We start from the raw sequence: 22671 nt of genomic DNA, 5'->3' as shown, positions 1-22671 counted from the left end.
CACGTTCGCCCGGTGATGTCATTTAAAAATAAATTAAATGATAAAGCAAACAATGCGTAGGGCATGAGTGACACTTGAGACGTGCGGCTTAAGAGGGGGAGGTTATAACCACCTGCGTAGGATCAAGCCAGCATTGCTGAGAACCTCGGTTGGAATCCCAGCAAAAACTAAAAACCCAGTATAAAACTGGGTTTGCACGTGTAGCGACTTCACTGGTAAAAGTCATGGGCTCATGGTTAAAGGGTTGCGAGTTCAAATCCAGCTAGGATTCAATTAGTTCACGATCATCCCTCTGGGGTCAGAAAAATTAGTACCACCTGCCATGCTCCAGCACTAGTGTGGAAGTCATCAGTGTTGGCGTTAAGGAGGAACTGGGTTCCATCTTTAGCAATGCACCATTGCGTTTACACGACTGGCTCAAGATGAACAATGAGAGACACGCACTGCCCAGCCAATGTTTTCCACCCGCAAGTAACCGTCACGCTTATACTAGGACACCTCGTGAGAATGTTAATGCTCTGCTGCCAATCTTTTTTTTCCACAAAGAAACATATAAAGGCCGTTCCACTGATTAAACCACAACTATTATCACTGCCATTGTGACTTGTTTTCCCGTCTGGTTCCAGTAAATTAAAATATTAACGCTGCCCTATAACCCATGTAACTGCACTCCTTAACAAGGGACCACGGGGCAGAGATTTTGGCCTCGTTCACGCAACGCCTTCGCATCCGTTCCCAGCTCTGTTCAGCAAGCAGGATGTGACATCAGCACAAGAAGTCACGCCACCGCCACGTTTATACACGCTCGACCCTGGGCCAAGAAGATTCACGGTTCAAGCCTCCGAAACGCTACGCCTGCCCCTTCATTGCCCACAGCAGTTGCCAACACACCAACACGCCATGTTAAAACCAACCACACTCCTCTATGCCCCAAGACTCCGTCTCACCAGCAGTCTGCTTTCAGATCAGCCTGGGGCCATGCAGAATGGGTCGTGTCTAACACCGACGACGGTGAGGGAGTTTTTGTTATTAAGCGCTTGTATGTGTACATATATTCAGCGCCCGGGGAAAACCCACACATATGAGGCCAGAATACACAAATCAGTCGCACAAGTAAGCTTAAATAATCCTTTGCCATACTGCATTCTCCTGGCTAGCGCCACAGAGCCCAAGCCTTCGGGTCTTGGAAATCCCAGACATGATGGCGGGAGGGAGAATAATTAGCCAATTACTAAACAGGCGAAACGCGGACTTTACTTCTGAGATTTCATGAGATCGGGAGCATTCAGGGTGAACCAGTCATAGGTGTCACGCATGATTTGGTCGTAGGTGTCACGCACCGGAAGAGTTGGAGATGCAGGCAGCAAGAGAGGAGTCTATATCGATATCTTTCTGTACACCAAGAAACCCGGTGGTTGAAGTTCGTATTAAACACTCATAATATGGTATACGTATCATAACACAGGCACACTTGGCAGGTCAAGAGTGTAATGACGGAGCGGCAGCCAAGGAATGGAACACGTGCCCACGAGCACGCCCGCCGATGAGGTGGAGCGATGAATTCAGCTTGTGCGAAGGCGATGATGGGTGGATTGTTACATCGCATGATCGCGGGAGATGGCGGAAGCTCAGTGGACTGACCGAGGCTGGCTGACGATGGCGAAAAGACCAAGTGTGCGTGTGCATATATGTATCTATAAAAGCCATAGCACACGCCCGCACGGCAGATTTTGCGCGGTGAGGATGGGAAAAACAAGTGCTGTTGCTGAGCGAGTTGCACGCGCGAGCGGGCGGGCGTCGTGCGGCTACGGCAGCGGCGACCGTTTAATCCCCGCGCTGACATCATCATTGTGCTCGGCACAAAGAATGAGCCCTCCCGAGGACGCGCTATGTTTAAAATAACAAGCCTCAATCAGGGTCAGTTAAGACGTGCTTCGTATTTACATTGGGACGGCTTTAAGATGGGTTTATTTATTTTCGTATTTATTTAATTGATTTCCAACGCCCCGACTTTTTTTTCCCCCTCGTTGAAAAGTCGAGTGATGTCATGAGCACAAGTTCCACTGCATCAGCACGGGAAAGTTTTGAAAAGGGAGAAATTTTGCCAACACTGGATGCACCTTCGAAAAAAAAAACGAACAAGAGAACGAAGGAATACAATTTGTAATTACGTACACTCTGCCAGTCGCATGCGATATACGCACCACAACACAGACGCAGACTTGAGAGCGGCCAAAGAGAGGAAGGTTCAAGAATACAACAGGAATTTGAGGCAGCATGCTCGGTACTAAGATAAACAAGATGGCCCGGGGAGAACATGTGGTTGGAAAAGTTGACAAATCGTGTTGGAGTGATGGAAAAGCGCCCACGAAAAGGGAAAAATCGTCATTTTTGGGACAAGCAAAGGGGAGATGGAGCAATGAAATCAAGGCATGTGCATGAGTAACCTCAAATGGAAAACAGCTGTGCCAGGAAAGGAGGGTGTAACTTTGAGTAAGGATAGCAGTAGATTGAGAATGGCTCCAAAAACTATTCCAATTATTTCAGAGCAATCAAAGCTCACCACGTTCACGGCTTGTAACATATTTTCATGGTATAAAACGGTAGTTTAAATCCTCTGAAAACTGTAACATCAGTTTACATTGAATTAGCCAATTAATCTAAATGACAACTCCTTTGTTGACTAAAAAGAACATGAGCAACTGAACTTTCAAATGCTCGTGCACGGTTTTTAGATCCCTGAGTTGAGGGCGTCAATCCCAAGTGGTGACAAGGTAACTGTGTATTTAGAACTCATGGGCTGGTCAAGAGAGAGGGAGAGTGAACGACAAAACAAAGTGAAATTATATCTCTTGTAGTTCTCTTGGAAACCGTAAATTACGATGTGGTGTGCGCTCTGCGACATTGCACTTATGAAAATAAACACTGACCTACGAAAGCATTATGTCACACATGCTTTGGGCGATTTGGTAAGAATTATGGCTGATTAACGGACTTTATGGCGTGTGACAGACACCGCAATGCTGTTTCTTTTGCCCACTCTGAAAAAATATATTCTTAGTTTCCCCTGAGGCTTGACAAACTGAGACCAATTATGGCCTGTTTCAGTTTTACAATAAAAAGGGGATTATTTTTGACCAGCTCCTCACAGTAACAAGGACTTACTTCCTAAACTAAGCACCCTGCAATAAAGTTTTGCTTGTCGTACAAGGTTACAAGATGCCTTAGCCACGCTGCATCATGGGGACAACCCCTAATACCTTTTGAACACACGGATGCTGCCATGGTGTAATGGTTAACACACTGGGGACTTGCGATACAGAGGTCACCAGTTCAATTTGATCTCCCAGCGCGGAAGTTGAAACACTACCAGCAGTATAAGTGGGTTACCCACTGTTGTATGTATATTGAACTTATTTCGCACCGTAAGTAGCCAACAGTGCTAATCGGAGGTGCGGGAGAAAGAGAACAAACTAAATACAAAAGGCAGTTCGAAATAAATTATTTTTTCCATCGAGTCAATTGGCAGGTCGCGTGTTGTGGGATAAAGTGCGGGCGCTGCAACTTCTTTTACGACGTCTGGTCAGGGTTAAAGAGTAGGCCAAGGTACCCTCTCAAGAGGCTCTCCAAGTGGAAGCACAAACTAAGCGCATAAATGTGCACGTCAGCCTGACCCTATTCTGTGGCTTCAGCAGTTCCAAGTGTGGCCATTCAAACATGTGCATTGGAAACGCAGCACGGAAAGTTTGCAATCGTCCCATTCAAATGTGAGATCCTCGGCACAATAGAGCTATTTTACCCCACCACCACGATTGTGACTAAGGCATCGGTAAGAGCGGTCAATCCAACTGAAACAATTTAAATCAACTGCACCTGTGTTTAAGGGGGAGTGGCATTGTTTTAAATTTGTTTGGGAAACTATGGTATCTGTTACAAACATAAAAGTTTTATTTGATATTACAAAACCACTAAAAATAATACCTCCAGGAACACAGAGGCTTTAAGAAGATCGAAACTGGTAATAAACCTGTAACGTTCCAGGGACAAAATCTGGCATAGAGTGTTCTGTTATGTAAATGTTATCGGGTCTTTGGAGAAAATATAAAAGTGTTTAAATAAAAAATCAAATTGGCCACATCTATCTTTGTCCAAACATGGCAAGGTTAGTTTTGTAATGTGGGCCTCATTATGCTGCTGAAATAGTTTCTGTGACATTCATTGTTGTCCCCTAAAGGATGAATGTTTGTTTCCAAGATGTCGCAAAAAAAAGTACCCAACGTTTAATACATTTAATTTGAATTAGAATTTCCATGTTGTCATTTCCCATAAAGAATATACTAAGGTCAAATACAGTTTGTAACATTTTTTATTATAATATGCATTATCGTGATTATCATTTTCATTCTGCATTGTAGAAAAGAATAAATTTAGCAGCAATGTCAGCAGAATGTGCTGCCTAATTGATGTCATTTAGATGCCATCGCCGATGGCTTATCCGTTTCATTTGAATCTTAATTTCTTTGACTTAAAATAATCTCAGCGGCGTGATTTCCATTTAAGAGTTCAGTGATTCTTTCATACCAATATGGGTGTTACCATAACAACGTCGCTGAAATACAATGGAAACCTCACATCTATCTCCATTGTCCCGTGTGGCATGTGGCGAGGTTCCGAGCCCTGTGCAAGTTTTCCAAAATAACGTTATTGCCCTGCGACGACGGGGATAGATGTCGAAACAAAACCAAATTATATTTTAATAGCAATGGGAGAAGGGAAGCCCCCCCCCCCCCTCTCTAACTCTGCGCGTACGATATGTGCTGTGCCAGACGACGACGCCAAAAGCCTTGGTGACCGCGATGATGTCAACGGCGCTCAGACGGGTCTTGTTAAATTTAGCGCCCGACGGCGCTGACGTGGAGTAAGACAACACGACGATCAACAGACAAGCGGGGGGGGGGGGTGGACGTTGAGACGGGCGCTGCACTCAGCCCTCAAGGCCTCGCAAGGAAAGATTTGCACCTGGTGAAGCGTGCTGCCCTGATGCAAAAATACAGCAGCATCGGATGCACGCCTCTATTGCACCAGTAACGAAGTGCCCAAAATTCCAAGTGGCTAGCAACAGCACCATTTAAGGTGTAACAGAGAGGATTTAATTAGTTCCTTTGATTGAGTGAGGTTATCGGAACCTTAGAAAAACTAAGAATTGCTGATGTTGGGTTGGTGGGGCAACCAGACACTCAGTCTCGAGGGATGTCTACAAAGGTGGCCAATGGAAAGCAGCTTTCTGACCTTTGGGTACAGGTTTTTGTGCTATTCTCTTGTGCATGGGTACTCTGGTTTCCTACGCACGCCAAACACTCAAGGCATTTACTCAACCTCCCAAAGCAAATTCCTCCCATAGGAGTCCACGAACTCACCAAAACTTTCCTGGAAAACAAAGAACCATTATTATATAGAAAGCAGGAAGCAGCCAATCTAGGGAAAAGCCCATTCTGCAAATCCGATTATGGTCTGTTCACATTATCACGAGAAGCCGTGTCTGAAGCTATAAATAAAAAACATAATTCCAGACCTCCAGTTTTCTTTAAAAATCACAGCTTCCACAAGATAAACAAAATTAGATCCCAAAGCAAAGAAAAAAACCCAGTGTGCAGCTGAAATCAGCCTTCTGAATGCAAATGTAGTCTGAAGTTCTAAACCTTTTTAAGTGATAAAACTGGGATAACAGTGAACTTCAAAAAAAGGTTGTTGTATTTGGGCTTCAACCAGAATACAATAAAAAAATGTTGGGATAAGTTGCTTAAAATAACAATGATCCTTGGACCGAGTTTTTTTTTTATCTACAGCCACAAGGCCTGTTTTTGGCAAGAGGTTAGGGAATGTATTCTTTTATAGAGGAAGCACAAAAACTATTTGGTTTTGGAAAGTGGTTTCTATATACAAAGGTATCTCCAGACAATTAACAGACATGAAAGCATAATCTCAAATAGATGAATGGCGTGAAGAACTGTATACGTCTGAATTAAAGTATTTGGTGAGGTGGAAGTGATGCAGCAGCAGCAGCACAAAATAGACGCCATGAGGTAACTATTAATGTCCGTCTGAAAACTGGTCATCGTAAAATGTTAGAAAATATTTCTCATCAGGCCCCCAATGTCTCTTGCCTCTATATTTAAGTTCCACAAAGAAGGGCCGTTGCCCGAAACGTCAACCGATTATATATTTTTTCTTCTAAGGCCACAGTGTCGTTGACGAGTGTGTTGAGTTTTTTTCTTTCTTTATTTGTATTGTTGACGCGAAGAGCAGCCCATGAATTTAATCTGTACATGACTGATTAGATTAATCTGTTTTTACGGGCTCTCGGTCAAAATGAAGCGATATATTAAAAAAAGTGCAGTGGAAATAAATTGTATGTAAAAGACAACAGAGCACAAGATTACCATTATCATAAACAGTGAATGTTACCCAGTCAATTGCATGCATCATGGAACTACGCATGAAGTCCTACAATGGCCTATGTTGCCACGACACATAGCTTGTGCTTGTTGTCTGGTTCAGGTGAGTCAGGCGTTTGCCGCCTACTCACCTGCAACACACGTATCTTTCAAAACGAGGTCCTACTTAAACAAACAATTGAAGCGTTGTGCCATTGATAACGAAACTGAGACCATTAAATGAAAAAAAAAATAAACGCAGTTTAACCACAGGCAGCTGCCCAGACCGACACACAGAAGAACCCTCAGACAAAGCGTCGCTTCAGTTGTTCCGACAAAATTGTTGGCGCTCGCAGCTTCTCTCACGAAACGCTTACCCTCCCTCGAAGATTTTGACGCGCCTCGTTTCTGGGACAGCGCCGTCTCCCCCCCCTTCCCCCGTCGCTTCGTCCAGGCTCGGCGCCTTCCCCTGGTGGGCCGGCGCCTGCTGGGGTGCGGCTTTCCCTTCGTCCTTCACCTGGCAAATCTGAAAAGGGAGCAGAAAATGGGCCCTGCCGGTCACACATTCGGGTGTCGGTAACGGGAAACAACGGAGAGGTGTGCTGAGGGGGCCACACGGCCCTTGAGTGCGGAGGAACGGTGTTACGGAGTGGCGTTACATCCCAGCATCGTTGTATATTGCATCCCAATGTGATTCAAAGGTGCTGGAACAATGCTACGAAGAGGTTAAGAATGTGCGTTCGTGTCTTTGTTACATCCTAGCCTCATTAAATTATGTTGCAGGAACGCTTTTAAGTAAGGCTGATGTGTGTTTGTGTAGTCTATCCCAGCATAATTCATGCAAGCCGGAGAGATGTGAAAGAAATCCAATCCAATGAAATTTTGATTTGTGACAAGTCTAAATACAATGAATACATCAAGCTAGAACACTAAAACAGTGTTTAGAAACTTCGCCTTGCATCATAAATATGAGGCCTGTAAAGATGTGCCGTTTAAAACCTATCTTACACTCACAAATAAAACACATGCAGTAGCATAACGAGCATGGGGGCAGGGGGTGCTTTGGCCCCCGCTGGCAGAGGTCGCAAACGGGTTTTGATTCCTTACCCGTACCCGTACCCGGCCGCACCAGGGTCGAAAACGGGTACCCGTACCCTACCCGATACCCGGCTACCCGTACCCGGCCAGGTATCGTGTAGGGTACAGGTACGAGTACCCGATTGCGACCTCTGGGATGAAGCCATGTTGCAGGCGCGGGTGGGTTGATTCTAGGATCTTGAATTGTGAGAAGAGACAAGACGTTGGGAAATGAGTGACAAACGGTGACTCACCAGTGACTCACGGCCTACCCGTACCCATACCCGGCCGCACCAGGGTCGCAAACGGGTACCCGTACCCGTTACCCGACTGGGTACAGGTAGCCGGGTATCGGGTAGGGTACGGGTATCGGGTACCCGGTTGCGACCTCTGCCCGCTGGTGACCAAAGTTACGAGTTGGGGGGGGGGGGGGTCCTCCTTGACAATCACTGTGAGAAATATTTTCAATAACAGTGTAAAAGAACAAAACACTTATTTAAAAAGCGGTTTAAATCTGTTTTTTTTATCACAATACTTTCATTTACTTTCTACCTTTTTTCCAATTTAATTAGAGCAGTAAAACGTTTGGCTCCGGCAAATTGCGCATCGTACGTCGATTTCTACGTTGTTGTCATAGTTTAAGCGGGTAGACGAGCAGAACATATCACAGTGGTCATAGTGGTCAGGGCGATAGGGGGAAGGTGTAATAAGGTGGCACACTTCGTTCCACGGGAGCACGTTCACTGGAAGCCACGTCAGTGACGTTTCGGTGAACCAAAGAATGAACGTTTGCCATTTGAGCACTCCCAATAAGCGGATCCCAGAGTCAAGTTCGAATCCAGTGCCGATGAGTGGTGCGACAGTGGGAGACAAATCAAATAAATAATGGGGGCCCTACCTCACCGATTGTCGCACCCTCTGAGCTGATAATCTCGTTATGCTACTGAGTGCATGCATATAAATGTGGGTGTAAAATATTAATGTATTCATACGCATTGTATCTAATGGGTTAATATGACCCAGACAGCAACTAGAGTTCACTCCATTCATCACAATGTAATACTGTATATTATTTATATTCTTGAATCGAATCGAGACCCCTGAATTATGACACTTCATCTAATCGAGAGGGAAGCAAATTGTTAAGATGCATGATGTGTATTCAGTCGTAGGCCTCTTTTCACATTACAGAGAGAAGGTAGCCAGAATATTTTAACTAAAGTTGATGAGAGAATGCTCAAAATATTTTGCCTTGAAAATACTGGAACAGTTCACACATGGACGTGTTTGCATTGGCAAAGGTTGGGTAGCAAAGAACAAAGTTTTAAATCGATCATAAGAAATCAATTCGAACGTAAGAAACATTTTCTGAGTGGAAACTGTTCTCACATTCATGTGTTGTATTTATCGTTTTAAATCATTACATACTTTATACAAGTGCTGATTTGGTGGTGGACGTTATGCACAGGTTTTCCACACAATATTGGCACAAATACATCAACGTTGTAAATGCATGGAAATATCCGTAATATATACACAATAATATACAAACACGTGTATATAGATATTCATTGTTTTCAATATAAAATATAAAATTCATGCTGACATCATAAATAATCCATCATTATTATTATTTACAGGCCTTTGTTAATCCACCACTCACACTCCACCATGCTGGTTAGCGCACGTTGCCGAAGGTAGAGGTGGGGGGGGCTAAGACCGGTTCAAAGGTCCATTGTCACTCAGGTTAGTCATGGCCGGGAATCTAACTCTGGTTGCCAAGAAATGGTGTGGTGCACGAACCGTCACCGGACCAGGTTCACTACACTAACCTTACAATAGATAAACACTGAAAATATTTTCCCCAATTAAACGGTCATTATACTGGTAGGAACCCACTGGATCCACCAGCTCACAGGGGATTATTGTGTCCGTCCATCGTGCAGGGAGGGGCTGGGTGGGAAAGGTGGGGAGGGGCTGGGTGGGGCGTGGGGAGGGTGGGGAGGGGCTGGGTGGGGGGTGGCAGGGGTGGGGCTGGGTGGGGAGGGGCTGGGTGGGGGGTGGCAGGGGTAGGGCTGGGTGGGGAGGGGCTGGGTCACCCTGTGGTGCCCTTATAAAACTCAACGTTTAACCTACTCACGCCGGCTTGTGCCCGCCCTCACAGTCGGGCATATTTGCGGAATACACCACGCCGCCGTTGACCCTGGCCATTGACCGAGCAACCCAACGTTCCTACCAGCTCCCTCAGCAGGAATGTGTTACCATCAGCATCATGTCATGCGATGAAAAAATTCCATCCGTAACCATTATAGAAAGTAGTGTAACATCAGCCTGTTGTTAGAGAACCCTCTTTGGAATGTGAGATCACAACACTACTTGTTATACGCATTAAATTGTCTCTTATCCATGTGCCCCGCTGTAGAGGTTATTCTGTTGCGTGGCAATCAACCAGAAATGTTTTAGTTCCAAGGGCTGAAACTGCTGAACTCAATGAAAAACAAATGTAATATTGTTTTTTTGTTCATGTGTATTCATTTGAGACCAGGCTGAGATCATCAACTCATTATAATTTAATAACGGGTGGCTGTCCAGATTCAAACTGAGGATCTCAGTGGTGCCAGCGCAACACTGACAATGCAGCAGGAGGAGCATGAACCTATCCAGCCACCTCATATTAGGGCCATTTTAAAGTCCCATTTGTCCATGTAAAAATAATACGGCAACTTTAATAAATACACCTCCAATTTGCACGGTTGGCTACGTCCAGTGTAAAAGAAGTTCCACGTATATACATACAGGTATAAGTACGGTAAAACCTTGGATTGCGAGTAACTTGGTCTGCGAGTGTTTTGCAAGACGAACAATTTTTTAAAATAAATATTAATTTGATAAACGAGCGAAGTCTTGCAATACGAGTAGTACGTGTATACGCTTTGTCTGCCGAGCGTCACGTGATCACAACTGATATACGAGTGCTTTGGATTACAAACACGTTTCCGGAACGAATTATGCTCGCAATCCAAGGTTTTACTGTATAAGCTTATGACAGTAAAACGATAAAGATGCAAGCCCTGCAAATTGCTCGCTCACGCCACCGCTAACGGGAAGGGCCTCCACTAGAAGGAGCTCGATAGAGCCCCTGTAGAGGGTTGTTTACCCAGCCAAACATCTTGGAAGAGGAGGGAGTCCCCACACGCCACCCCACCACATGCTCGCTGGCGATCGGCTGTGTCACAGCCTTTTCCCATTATTTCAACTGCCGTGCCGAGAGATCGAACCTGGCAACCAGCTCTGGGTTTGCAAGTCCAGCCTGCTGACCATTGCAAAACGACAGCATCTTAAGAATAAAAAATAAATATCACTTTTAATAACATTTATGTTCACCTTCTGCAAGTAATCTGTTGCGATAGCACTCGGTATCTTTGGCAAAAAAAAAACGGGTTTCCAAAACACTGGCACTGTTTTATGAGTCACTGAGTCAGACCTTTCAAGTTTCACAAAACACAAACTCAGACTGTTTAGCAATGGGTGGGTCACCCTCGATCATCAACAATGTTCTGCAGTAACGCAAGAGTCACCGAAGAGCTGAGCGGATGTTGGTAATAACTCAAGCAATGTTCAAACAACAAAGGGAGTCACTGCCGCTCATGAGCAAAGAATGAAGAGACTTGAAAAGTAATTTAGACTTAAATGAAAATAGTGGAATCAGCCGGGTGGCTGAATGACAAATGACAACACTCTGGCATGGCACTTGGCAAGGACTTCAAAGGTCCTGAGAGAAATGTGATGAATTTGTGGCACTTCATAGTTATTTAATCACTCGAAAACAATTAAGAATAATTTCATATTTTTTTCCCCTCGGTGAGGGTCTGGATAACGGTAATTGTGTAGGGAATGATTTATATATATATTGCAGTTTTTACAACATAGTTGTGGGTAATTTTACAATTGTGAATTTTACACTGCAAGACAATTAAATCAATGTCCTTACTCTTTGCAAATCAAAAAAGTCCAAGAAATGTACTGCACATCAAAGTGATACATTCAGTAACATCACCAGTGACTGTTCTCTGGCAATTGAAACCAGACGTTCCAGTGACTGGCAACGTGTTTCAACAACAAATATCAAGCGCACAGTAATGTCGTTCAAGCTAATTAAAGCCTCAGATCACCACCCAGCAGCCTTGATTTGCTTAGCATTCAGACTGCGACAGTCCCTTGATTAGGCATATATTTAAATCCAAAGGGATTTCAGTCCCTAAAAAGACAGCCCAGAGTGAAGATGCCATTAGTGGCTATAACGACCTATCTATTAAGCCACTTGTCTCATTTGTGTGCCTTAATATAACTCAAAGAAGTGTGTGTGCCAATGCCGCCGAATCATAATAATAGCCCTACGCAGCCCAATGCATGGAACGCCATGAGCGTAGCATACTCGGGGCAAACCATTCTTAATTACCGATCGATTCACTATCTGTCACCCGAGCTCAAATGAACTATGCCATGGTGTTGCTGCTCACGCTGGGAGGTGTATATATATAAATACAAATACAAGCAGAGATCTCTCTCTCTCGTGTGTTTTGGGTTGTTACCGCATGTTGTCCGGCCGGCCTACATCAGACACCAGCAGCCGGCAACACGGTACCCACGGGAGAATGCAAGCTGCTCAATTCCGTTCCCGAAGATGGCTCCCAGCACGTGGGGCAGAACATTGGATATTATTCTTACCTCCGATGAGCACAGTTGGATGTGTACGGTGCAAAAGAAGTTCAACATACATATATAGGTTACGGTGCAAAACATGCGGTAACAACCCGAAAACACACTTGACAGCACAACGGCAAAACCCTACAAAGTCGTCTTCGTTGTACAGCCCATAAACATCAACTGTCGGAGCTTCAGTTGTAAATGGTTTAGCCGTTCCATTGCTTTGTCTGAGAGCTGGTAAATTGCACATCCACCACCGCATGCACAGTGGTACACAAGAGGGAACCTATACACTGTGCCCTCATAAGCAGAAGAACTGGATGGGACATGATGTCACTTTAGTATGTAAACAGGATCGTTATCCCACCACGGGATGGGTCGGGTCCTTCTTCTCCCCATGCTGGGCCTCTTACGCAATAACGCCACGTCAGCACCTGAAGACACAATGGGGATTTTTTTTTACGGTAGCCGCCTGGCCCCCAACCATCACGAGGTACAACATTGCCAAACAAGAGACCTTATCTAACTATTTCTTCATATAAGGCCCACTGAGCTACGTAGCTCTTTGTCAGAAGCGACCGGGCAATAAATGCGAGCTCGACAAAGTGGCTGATCGTGTAGACATTTACAGCACCCAAACACTCTAAACGCGTGCTTCTAAATGTGGAGGGGAAGACCGGAGGACCCGGACAAAAATCCACACGACCACGGGGAGAGAGAGACGCGCAAACTCCAAATATACAGCAGCAGGCGTCAGGGTCGGGATCGAACCCACGACCTCCTGTATACCAGGCGAGGTAGTTAACATCTCCTAGCCACCGTGATGATGCTGAGAGAGACGCGCACACTCCAAATATACAGCAGCAGGCGTCAGGGTCGGGATCGAACCCACGACCTCCTGTATACCAGGCGAGGTAGTTAACATCTCCTAGCCACCGTGATGATGCTGAGAGAGACACGCAAACTCCAAATATACAGCAGCAGGCATCAGGATCAGGATCGAACCCACGACCTCCTGTATACCAGGCGAGGTAGTTAACATCTACTAGCCACCGTGATGATGCTGAGAGAGACACGCAAACTCCAAATATACAGCAGCAGGCGTCAGGGTCAGGATCGAACCCACGACCTCCTGTATACCAGGCGAGGTAGTTAACATCTACTAGCCACCGTGATGATGCTGAGAGAGACACGCAAACTCCAAATATACAGCAGCAGGCGTCAGGGTCAGGATCGAACCCACGACCTCCTGTATACCAGGCGAGGTAGTTAACATCTCGCCACCATGGTGCCCTCACTACTCACGCTCTCACTCGCTTTCTCCTCTCGAGAACCATGGGAACCCTTTGGCCACATACTTCACTAAGGTTTAGGGCACAGATGGCCATGAGAGTTGCACTATCGTTAGAAAGAGTAAAAGCATTTTAATCTTATGGCGTCCAGTACTACCCGTCATAGGAACGTGTAATTCCCCCCAGTGAATCAGGGCCACCGACTGATACGAGCTGCACCCAATGCTCATTCTGAGCATTTATACACTGCGACTGGAGTGTATATACAAAACGTCAATTTTAAATCGAATGCGCGACTTATTCGCTAAGAATATTTTACAAACGGAGCTTCAAAATATTGCAAGCTTAATGTTAACTTTGTAAGTATCGGGATTCAAATCAACATATTGTGACAGCCCACTGTAGAATGATATGTTTTACACTTCATGCTCATGACGGCACACTATGTACACAGGGGGAGCCGTGGGGCAATGGTAATTATCATGCACTGCACTATGAACCTGCCAACCTGAATTCGATTCCCAGAGCCACGGCCACTCTCAGTGGCGCGTGAGCCCTGAAACGGTTCTAGGCACTTCCTCCCCTTGCCAACTTCGCCAATCCACAACAACGAGCGGTGAAGTATGGTCAAGCTACTCCCACGACCGACACGGCTTGGGGGAGGGCCTTCCCCCTCAGCAGTGGATTAACAACGGCTGTTGAGAATTAGCTCTTCACTGCGTTTTATGGTTGTGCTGCTCGTGTTGTTCGGCATAATGTTCCGACGTTTCAGTCCGCGTGCCGGGAGCATGATTCGGTTCCTAAAGAAGCTGCCGGACATGTTGACCGCATTTTTGGACATCATACCAAAAACACACACACACACACTCCCCGTACAACCAGAAAACACATCGGAGAGCTCAACAGTGCAAGTAGTGGGGCCAATGCTTCTCTGTATACTGTACACACATGAGTATTGCAGTCGTGACAACCCATGTTCCCAAGGGTCTCTTCCCTCCCCCCCACCCCCGTCTCACGCGCGCCCGCAGAATCTGAAGACTTTCCATGGAAAAGGCTGCGGCAGGGAGAGTGAGCGCCGTTTGGCAGCATTCCTCCAGCGACAGCTTCTCTCCGGCCGTCACGAGCTCAGAGCAACGCAAGCCGCCTTTGGCTCATTCATTTTCCAAGAAGGGTATTCGCAAGGCACGTAACTAAGTGACCCTAATCCACCCCATCGCCCACCGTCAACCCCCAGCGCCGACCCCGGCAAAATGTTCGAACGGTCACATTTCACGGTCGTGATTCCATTCGTTTGATTCCATTTGTTTCGTTTGTGCTGCCTTGTTTGCTTTGCGTGTCTCGCTAGTTCCAATATCCTGAATATCACAGTTAACATACAATTATCATGAAGTGTAAGCGATTCTTACATTCACGGTTCAATGTGTGTATTGTGGGCGAAATAGAGCCAATGAAACATTACGTTCCTATAATGAAGCTTCCAGCACAATAAAAAATGTGATCATTCTAAATTTTAATTGCAGTCTTGTGCATCTTTTTAACTCGCCGGGGATTCATCAGAGTACATCTTGTGCAATACAGACCTGGGAAAGGTGCTCGCAAATTACTACGATGGTGTGCAAACTAATCAGAAGATTGCTGGTTTTATAACAATGTTGCACAGGATAAAAAGAGCTTATAAAGTAGGCCTGAAATTAGTTTAGAATAACTTTTCACTCCTCACATATGAATATAGACCAAGCACCTGTTAACACGTTTTTAGTTAATAAGTTAGTACCTTATAGTAAAAAAAAACCTCTATTATGGATGATATTAGTCACGAAAGCCTACTTGTTAAAGTAGGCTAATTGTTATGTTTGGTGTTAATTTTGCTCAGGATCGTAAACAATTTGAAAGAGGAGTGTTTGCACCTTAGTCAAAATATTGCCCTCTTTAAATCATAACCAGGCCTGTATGGTGGCCAGGAGTTGGAAGAAGAGATCTATCTGTTCAGAGTTTGGAGTGTTACCCCCCCCCCTCCCCATTGGCATTGCGTGGGTATTCTCTTGGTACCCCTGCTTTCCACATGAAGCCAAACTCTTATTCATGGAATTGGCCAAACATTTCGATGGAGGATCCGACTGACAAAAAGGGAGACCCAAATTAGACCGCTCGCGAGTAAAGGATAATGTTATTCTACACCTGATACATTTTCTTTAAAAAAATAAAATTTGTTTTCCTGAACGTTTCCATAAACATGTTCACAGTCTTGTACAATTTAAACAAGTACAACACCGCATATCCAACTCACTAGGGACTGAGGTATATATAGGTGGATATGTGAAAAGGTTGGATATGTCAACGGCTATAGAAAGTGACGCTTACACGATGCACAAGTACTGCACTGGGTGTAGGCGATTAATTGTCCACGGTGGATACGCAACATAGTACTGTACTATGAGACTCAACAGATATCACCAAAATGCGACAAGTTCATTCAGAGGGAGCCGAGCGGAGCCGCGAGTCGCTCTGTCCAGTCTCACCTGCTGGCTGCTCTTCCACTCGCAGGACTGCACCACCCGCCCGTACTCCTGCGGCACAGCCACTGCCGTCGTGTACGCTCCGCAGCCGGGCCCACTGGGCGCCGGCGGCGGCGGCCTGCAACCGACACCGCCGGCGCCACCCGCGCCACCGCCCGCCGCCTTCTCTCCGTCACCGACGTCCCAGCGAGAATACACCGACGCCCTGCCGTCACCCTGCGCGTGGTGGCTCGGCTGCGCCTGCAGGTAGCACCACGACACGTCCGCTGCGCCGTTCGTCCCCGGGAGAGGGGGGCCGCCTCCCCCGCTCGGAGCTGCGCAGGGCCGAGGGTCGGCGGCGTCCACCTCGCCGGCCGTCACCGTCACCGTCACCGAGGAGTCACGTCCTCTGCTCCTGGGCGTCTCGGAGGCGTGTTCCGCCGACTCCTCCGGCTTCGAAGCGGAGACCGACGGGTCCTCCACCCTCTCCTGCCGCTGCAGGAAGGGCTTGCGCGGCTTGGTGGGAGCGGCGTTCGCCTGCGCGCCGTCAGCTCCGAACGCCGCCTGCTTCGCGCACTTGCCGTGCTGCCGCTCGGCGGCGGGCCCCTCTCCCACTTCGTCTGCGGTGGCAAGCGGTCGTTTCCTGCAGGGCGCCTCCGCCGACGGATTTCCCGCAAGGGAAGCGGCAGCGGCTGACGGAGCGGCGGCCGGAGAAGGGGGGCGCGAGCCCGCCTTGTGACGGCCGCCCGGAGGAGCCACGAGGACGCCAGCGTTTGGGGGGCCCGCGCAGGCGCGTGCATCGAAGCCGGCGCCGCGTGGCTGACAAGGGTCGGGGTGAGGGACCGGTGCGGCCGGAGTGGGAGCCCGAGACGAGGACGGGACAGCGTCCCCTGGAAGAGGCGCCGAGCAGACTGGAGCTGCGCCGCGAGGAGGGACGAGGAGAGATGCCGCGGGGTGTTCAGGAGCTGTGACAGCGTTCGGCTCGTCCGACTCCGGAGCCGGGGAGAGTTTTCTGGCCGAATGTTCCGCCGCTGCACTTGACGCCCGATCCTCGGGGGATGATGCAGCAGCAATGGGAGCTTGAGTGGGATGCGGTGCGAGGGTTTTACTTTGGCTTTCGTGATTGGACGATGGGGATGATGTTTCTCGGTCCCGATGGAATGAAGATGGCGACAGCGGTGGGTGAACCTGAGGTAAGGCTGCTGGTGTGGATAGTATTGACACCTGAGGGGAAAGCTGGAGAGTGCCTTGAGGTGGTGAAGATGTTGAGCCACATGGGAGCTCTTCTGAGCATGACACAGGCATGGCAACACCTTGGGGCGGCAAGGACGATTTAGGAACGGCACACGAGTCCTCGGGTTCATGACCCTTTATCGCTAAACACCTGTCGCGCAATGAGGCGTCACAGCTGCCAAAATCTCGTACAGATTCCAGAACGTCGGAGCGATGTTGAGGCTTGTTTATCAGGGGTGATGACGCACGTTCAGCGATGCGGCCCGGCTGAATCTGGTAGTGGGGGATAAAGAGCTGGTCTCGATTTGGCTCCTTGCCACGCTCTACCACTGAGGTGGGTGTGGAAGCGGTAACCAAGGGCGAGGGCCGCAGCGTTGAGTGCAGCATCGTAGAGCGTGGAGGCGGACGCATGACCGATGCTGGAGCGGCACCCGGCTCTTCGTCGCCCAAGTCCAGCGAGCGGCTGCGGAGCATTTCAGACACCTCGACGAACGGTGGAGAGCCAGCCGCCTGCTCGGACGACGTGCGCCGCATGGGCCCCCTCTGCTGCTGCTCCAGTGGTTGCACGAGACCCACGCTTGGATACACCCCATCGCCCGGGTTGGAACCCCAGGGACCTCTCCTGCTGCTCGGTTCCCCATTGGAGGCGTCGTCAAAATTTTGGTCCAATATTACACGTCGCATTTGTTGCTTCTTCGGGTGCAGTTTCTTCACGGACACTTGCGAGCAATCGCTGACTGGAGCGTCCACATGCTGCTGCTGCTGCTGCTCGAACTTATTCCTCTGCGAGTCTGTGCTGATCAATATTTTCGGAATCTTGATGGCGATACCAGCAAGCGTCGGTGGAGGCTGTGGTGTAACCATCGCTCTGTTCTGGAAGCGGACGGCGCAGGGCGACGCTTCCTGTAAAACTTCGTCGCTCGATGCCTGGGCACTGGCGACGTCGCACGCTTTCCACGGAGCGCTTCTCAACAGTGTGGCCGAGCACTCCGCGGGGGGCTCGCTGCTGTCAACGGACTTCGCCTTGTTCAGGAATTTGGTATGCTGGATCACGGAGATTTGACCTCCGATCCTTCTTTGACCGACCGAGTCAGCACGCGTCACATCGAATGAACTCGCTCTCGCCATGGGCGGTACATCGAAAGACTTTGCCCGCCCAAAGGTGGCGAAGCCCTCGCCCAACCTCCCCTGATCAGACATCGCTCCGTTTCCAACTCGGGGCGGCACGCACAGCAGTGGCACCGTCTTAGCGAAGGAGCCGGAAGACAACGCCTGCTCGTTCCCGCCTGCCCTGGCATCCGAGCCCTCAAAGCGCACGCATGGGAACACGAAGGCACTGCTGCCATTTGCACCCAATTTGTCCAGCAGCGTCATGGACTTGCCCAGGTCGGGCTCCGGCTTCCCGACGAACGTCGTCAAGACGCGGGCGCCGAGCGCGGCAGGCGGCGTAATCCGGCCGCCGGGGACTGCCGCTTCCTCCTCGTCTCTGTCCCCCGAGCCGTGTGCCCTCTTGCGCTTCTTCATGAGCGGCGCCTTCTCTAGGCTGTCGACCGACACCTTGTAGTGGCCCAACTGCGGGTGGGTGTTGCCAGCGGGCTGCGGGCCCAGGGAGCGCGTGCGCGGTGCGTGCAGCTCCGAGCAGTAGTACTTCTTGTGCGCCTCGTAGTTCTCGGGCTTGCGGTACTTGACGCCGCACGTGTCGCACTCGAACATGAGCCCGCGGCCGCGTGCCGCGCGCCGGCCCCTCCTGCCGCCCTCGGGCCTCCGCTCGCCGGCCACCTCGTCGAGCGAGCGACTCTTGGGGAAATGGTCGCCGTCGCCTTCGGCCACGACGGACTGCTTTCGCGACGCCTCGTCCACCGACTGCGTCTTGAGACGCGCCGCGTCCTCGTCCACGGCTCCCTGGCGCGTGAGGCGCGGGGACTGCGACGGGGGGCTCTGGCCCGGCCCCGGCGTGAACACGTCGTCGCACTGCGACTCGAAGCTGTGCCCCAGCGAGCCGGACGACGCAAACTTGGAGACGCGCGGCGCGGACGCCCTGCCGTCGGTCCTGTGCGCGCCGCGTTCTTTTGGCGGAGGGAAGAGCGGCATCCAGGGCTTGACGCCGCTTTTGCCATGGGGGGAAAACGGCGGGGGACTCCTCATAAGCTCGGGGCCCGCACGGCCGTGTGGGTCCTGGGGCCGCAGGTCGAACTGGAACGAGTCCTTGAAGGTGTAGGGCCGCGGGGAGTCGATGCTGGCTCGGCGCGCGCACGACGCTCGCCGCGGCTTCACGCTGTCCAGCTCGCGGTTGTCCACCAGCGCCTCGTTCTGCGAGATCAGCTTGTCGATGTGGTCGCCGATGTGCTTGTCGATGGCCACGCGCTCCGCACTGGGCGGCACCATCCGCATTGCGGCCGCCGCAGCCGGCGCGACGGCAAACACGGGCGGCCGCGAGTTCACGGGCCTCGCCTCCCCACTGCCGCTCTCAGTGAAGGAGAAGTGCTGCGCTGTAGTTGGTGTGACGGACGGCAGTTCCAGGCTTTCAGAAAAAGACCGGTAGCCAGAGTCATTCCTGTTCTTCCCCATGGGGCTGCCGGATTCGGATTCGAAGCTGATTTTCAGGTGGCGCATCTCAAACTTGTGCTGCTCAATTCCCTGCGCGCGCTCCACGGAGAGGTCCCTCGTGGGCTCGGCAGCTTCGGCTCGCTCGTCCGCGCACGCTCGCCGCCCGTCGCCGCCGTTGCACTTCCGGTCGTCCCGAGCGGGCTCGATCTCCGTGTGGGCTCCGTGCACGAAGGCGCCTGGTTCCGAGACGGTTGACTGCGTCGGGACCCAGCCCAGGACGACGCGGCCACAGGCGACGGCCGCCTCGGGGCTGTCGTCCGTGTCCGAGTCGTCGTCGCCGTCGCAGTCGGAGGCGGCGTCGTCCCCGTCGTCCCGGCCGCTGCCCTCCCCCTGCTGCTGCTGCTCGACGCTCGTGCCGCACGAGCCGCCCTCGCGCTGCACGTGCGCCTGCGACTTCATGTGCTTGGACAGGTTGCTCTTGGTCTTGAAGGCGCTGTTGCAGATGCTGCACGGGTAGGGCCGCTCGCCCGTGTGCGAGCGCACGTGCTTCTCCAGCACGCTGGGCTTGGCACAGCCCATGCCGCACGTCTCACACACGTAGCGGCCCAGGCGCTTGGGCCGTTCCTTGGCGGCGCCCGGCGCTTCGCACGCCGCCTCCTCGCCCACCTGCAGACCGCCCACGTTCGCCCTGCCCCCTTGCCCGTTGGGGAAGCACGCTGGCTGCGACACCAGGGCGCTGGCGGTGTAGGCCATCGTCAGGCATTCACCCATCCTCCCCGGACTTAATGAGAGCACCGCCCGGGCAACGTCCTGCTGTTGCTGCTGGTACTGCTGCTGGTACTGCTGGTGCTGTCTGGTGGCCAGGTGCTCAACATGTAGGCGCTGCGCAGGGCACACGACAGCCGGGAGGCCGCGATGCAGCGCCGCCGGGGCTGCGGGGGGCGGCACGTGCGTCACGTAGGCCCGCTCGCCGGTGCCAAACGGCACCGACATGCCGCTGGGCTGCGGCGGGCCGCCGAACTCGGGCCCCGCGGCCTGCAGCAGGGCTTCCAGCGCGACGTTGCCGCTCGTGGGGTCCCCGCCGGATCGAGACGCTCTCACGCCAGCCCGCCCAGCACTGGCGGGCTCCTCATCATCGCCTGGCTCGCCGGCGGCCGTCTCCGGGACGGTGGATGTGCTCTCGCTCGCGTTCCCGTCGGTCGCCCGCTCGGCTGCCACTCGCTCAGTTGCTCGGTCCGAAGTGGTCGTCAGCGATGGCCGCCCGCCGTTGTGGTCAGCGGGGATCGGTGGCTCCGTATCCGCAGAGCCCTCGTTTGTCGGTTTGAGTTTGACTTTTTTGAAGTCGGGTCGACAGCCCCCTGTTTCTGCGGAGACGAGACAGTAGCAGAAAGAGTCGCTCAAGTTTAAACGACAACAGGTGAGAATCAGCAGCTTAAACTGAGCCAATTTCACATTGTTACTTACATTCAATTCTAAATTGAATTCAAAAGTATCCTGTGGAGAAACAAATAAACTCACCACCTATGTCAGAAAATATTGCCTTATAATATGAAATTATAGAAAGCGGTGCTTTTTTAATGTTTACTACTGTATACTTTCTATTTGAAAGCAGTTGCTAATGATGCAGGTGGTGGGTTTTTTACAGAATTTTTTTTTCCTTGTACACCACTGCCAAAACCCCTCGCCCTTAGGTTTTTATTTATTTGCATCACCTACGGGGGAGAGACTTTGCCTCCACGTCAAGAAAGTGGAATTTCCAAAGGCTCAGGGCCAGCAAAGGAGATGAGCAAACTACGCAGCCGTCACGATCATGAGAGCACGGAGAGACACTTCGACTTGATTCACGCTTCCTCCACGCGTATGCAGACTCAAAAAAACATCAAATGCCCAAACATTCCACAGAGCGCTCTACTGAAATAGTCTTTAGGAGTGTTTTTTTCTCTCGTCTGGTGAATCAAAATAAATAAATAACGTCTCAAATTAATTAGGTGCACACAAAAAAGCCAATCTGGGACCTTGATCGACGAAATTGTCGAACAAACGGCCCGCCCCTTAACAAATGACAATACAGGGTTGTCTTTAACGTCCACTTTCAACAGACTTTACTGCACCCGACGGAAACCACCGGGGGGAGAAGGGCGGATCCGGGGGGGGGGGGGGGCGGTGAGATTTTTTTCTTCATTTTTTTAAACTTACGAATCATTCGGTGTGCCAGTGACACGGCCACGCAAATGACTCGCAGCAGCGGCTCAAGTTGTGCGCCGGCCTGAGAAGTGAGCTCATTTTCTGTTCGACTTCACAGAAGGAAATGACACCGGGGAACCGCAGCGGAGCAACATCTGCTCGCGAAAAGGACACGCAACGGTTGGACGGGCTCGCCCCCCCACCGCATTCCTTGCCATCGGCGCAGCATTAAGAGTCTGCGGTGGGCGAGGGCTTACGCCGCGATTCTTGGCAGGGTTAAACCGTTTCCATAACAGTTTGGGTTTTTAAACAAAACACTAAAAAACAGCAAACAAAAGGGGGGGGGGTCTGCCTATTGTTAAGAACCAAGTTGAAATCCAATCATTTATGAGCATATTTTTTTTATTTTGCAATATGTCAAGTGGCAAGTGAAGATTTAAATTAATTCCTTTGCCAAGGCTTACTGCATTAAGAATAACAGTCATAAATAATAATGTCCTTCTTAAATCAACTGTTAAATGTTTTTTTTTCAACTGTAGTGTTTGCTCACGGTTGCTACTGCTTTGGTAATACTCAGTATAAGTTAGAGGTGTGACGGTGCATCAATCCCTCTATTCATATAAATACTTAAGCTCGCAATACTTGCATATTGATCACGTGTGTCGGAATCAACTTTTTTTAAATTCGTTAAATGTTGTATCT

The 22671-nt window shown here is 50.0% G+C and overlaps 1 protein-coding gene across 1 annotated transcript in view; it reads right to left on the bottom strand.

Annotated features, from left to right (window-relative positions):
• The window catches only part of LOC133349237 (zinc finger protein 40-like), a 96328-nt gene that overhangs the window by 6850 nt on the left and 66807 nt on the right, over positions 1–22671 (bottom strand). The window contains 2 exon segments of the mRNA XM_061562562.1: positions 6812–6960; positions 16030–21149. Coding sequence (XP_061418546.1) covers positions 6812–6960; positions 16030–21149 — 5269 coding nt within the window.

The sequence above is a fragment of the Lethenteron reissneri genome, chromosome 29 (genome assembly GCF_015708825.2).
Source record: "Lethenteron reissneri isolate LAM-NWPU_2019-01 chromosome 29, ASM1570882v1, whole genome shotgun sequence".
In the NCBI taxonomy this organism is placed as follows: domain Eukaryota; kingdom Metazoa; phylum Chordata; class Hyperoartia; order Petromyzontiformes; family Petromyzontidae; genus Lethenteron; species Lethenteron reissneri.
Note: the sequence above shows the minus strand (reverse complement) of the source record. Positions and strands in the feature narration are given on the sequence as shown.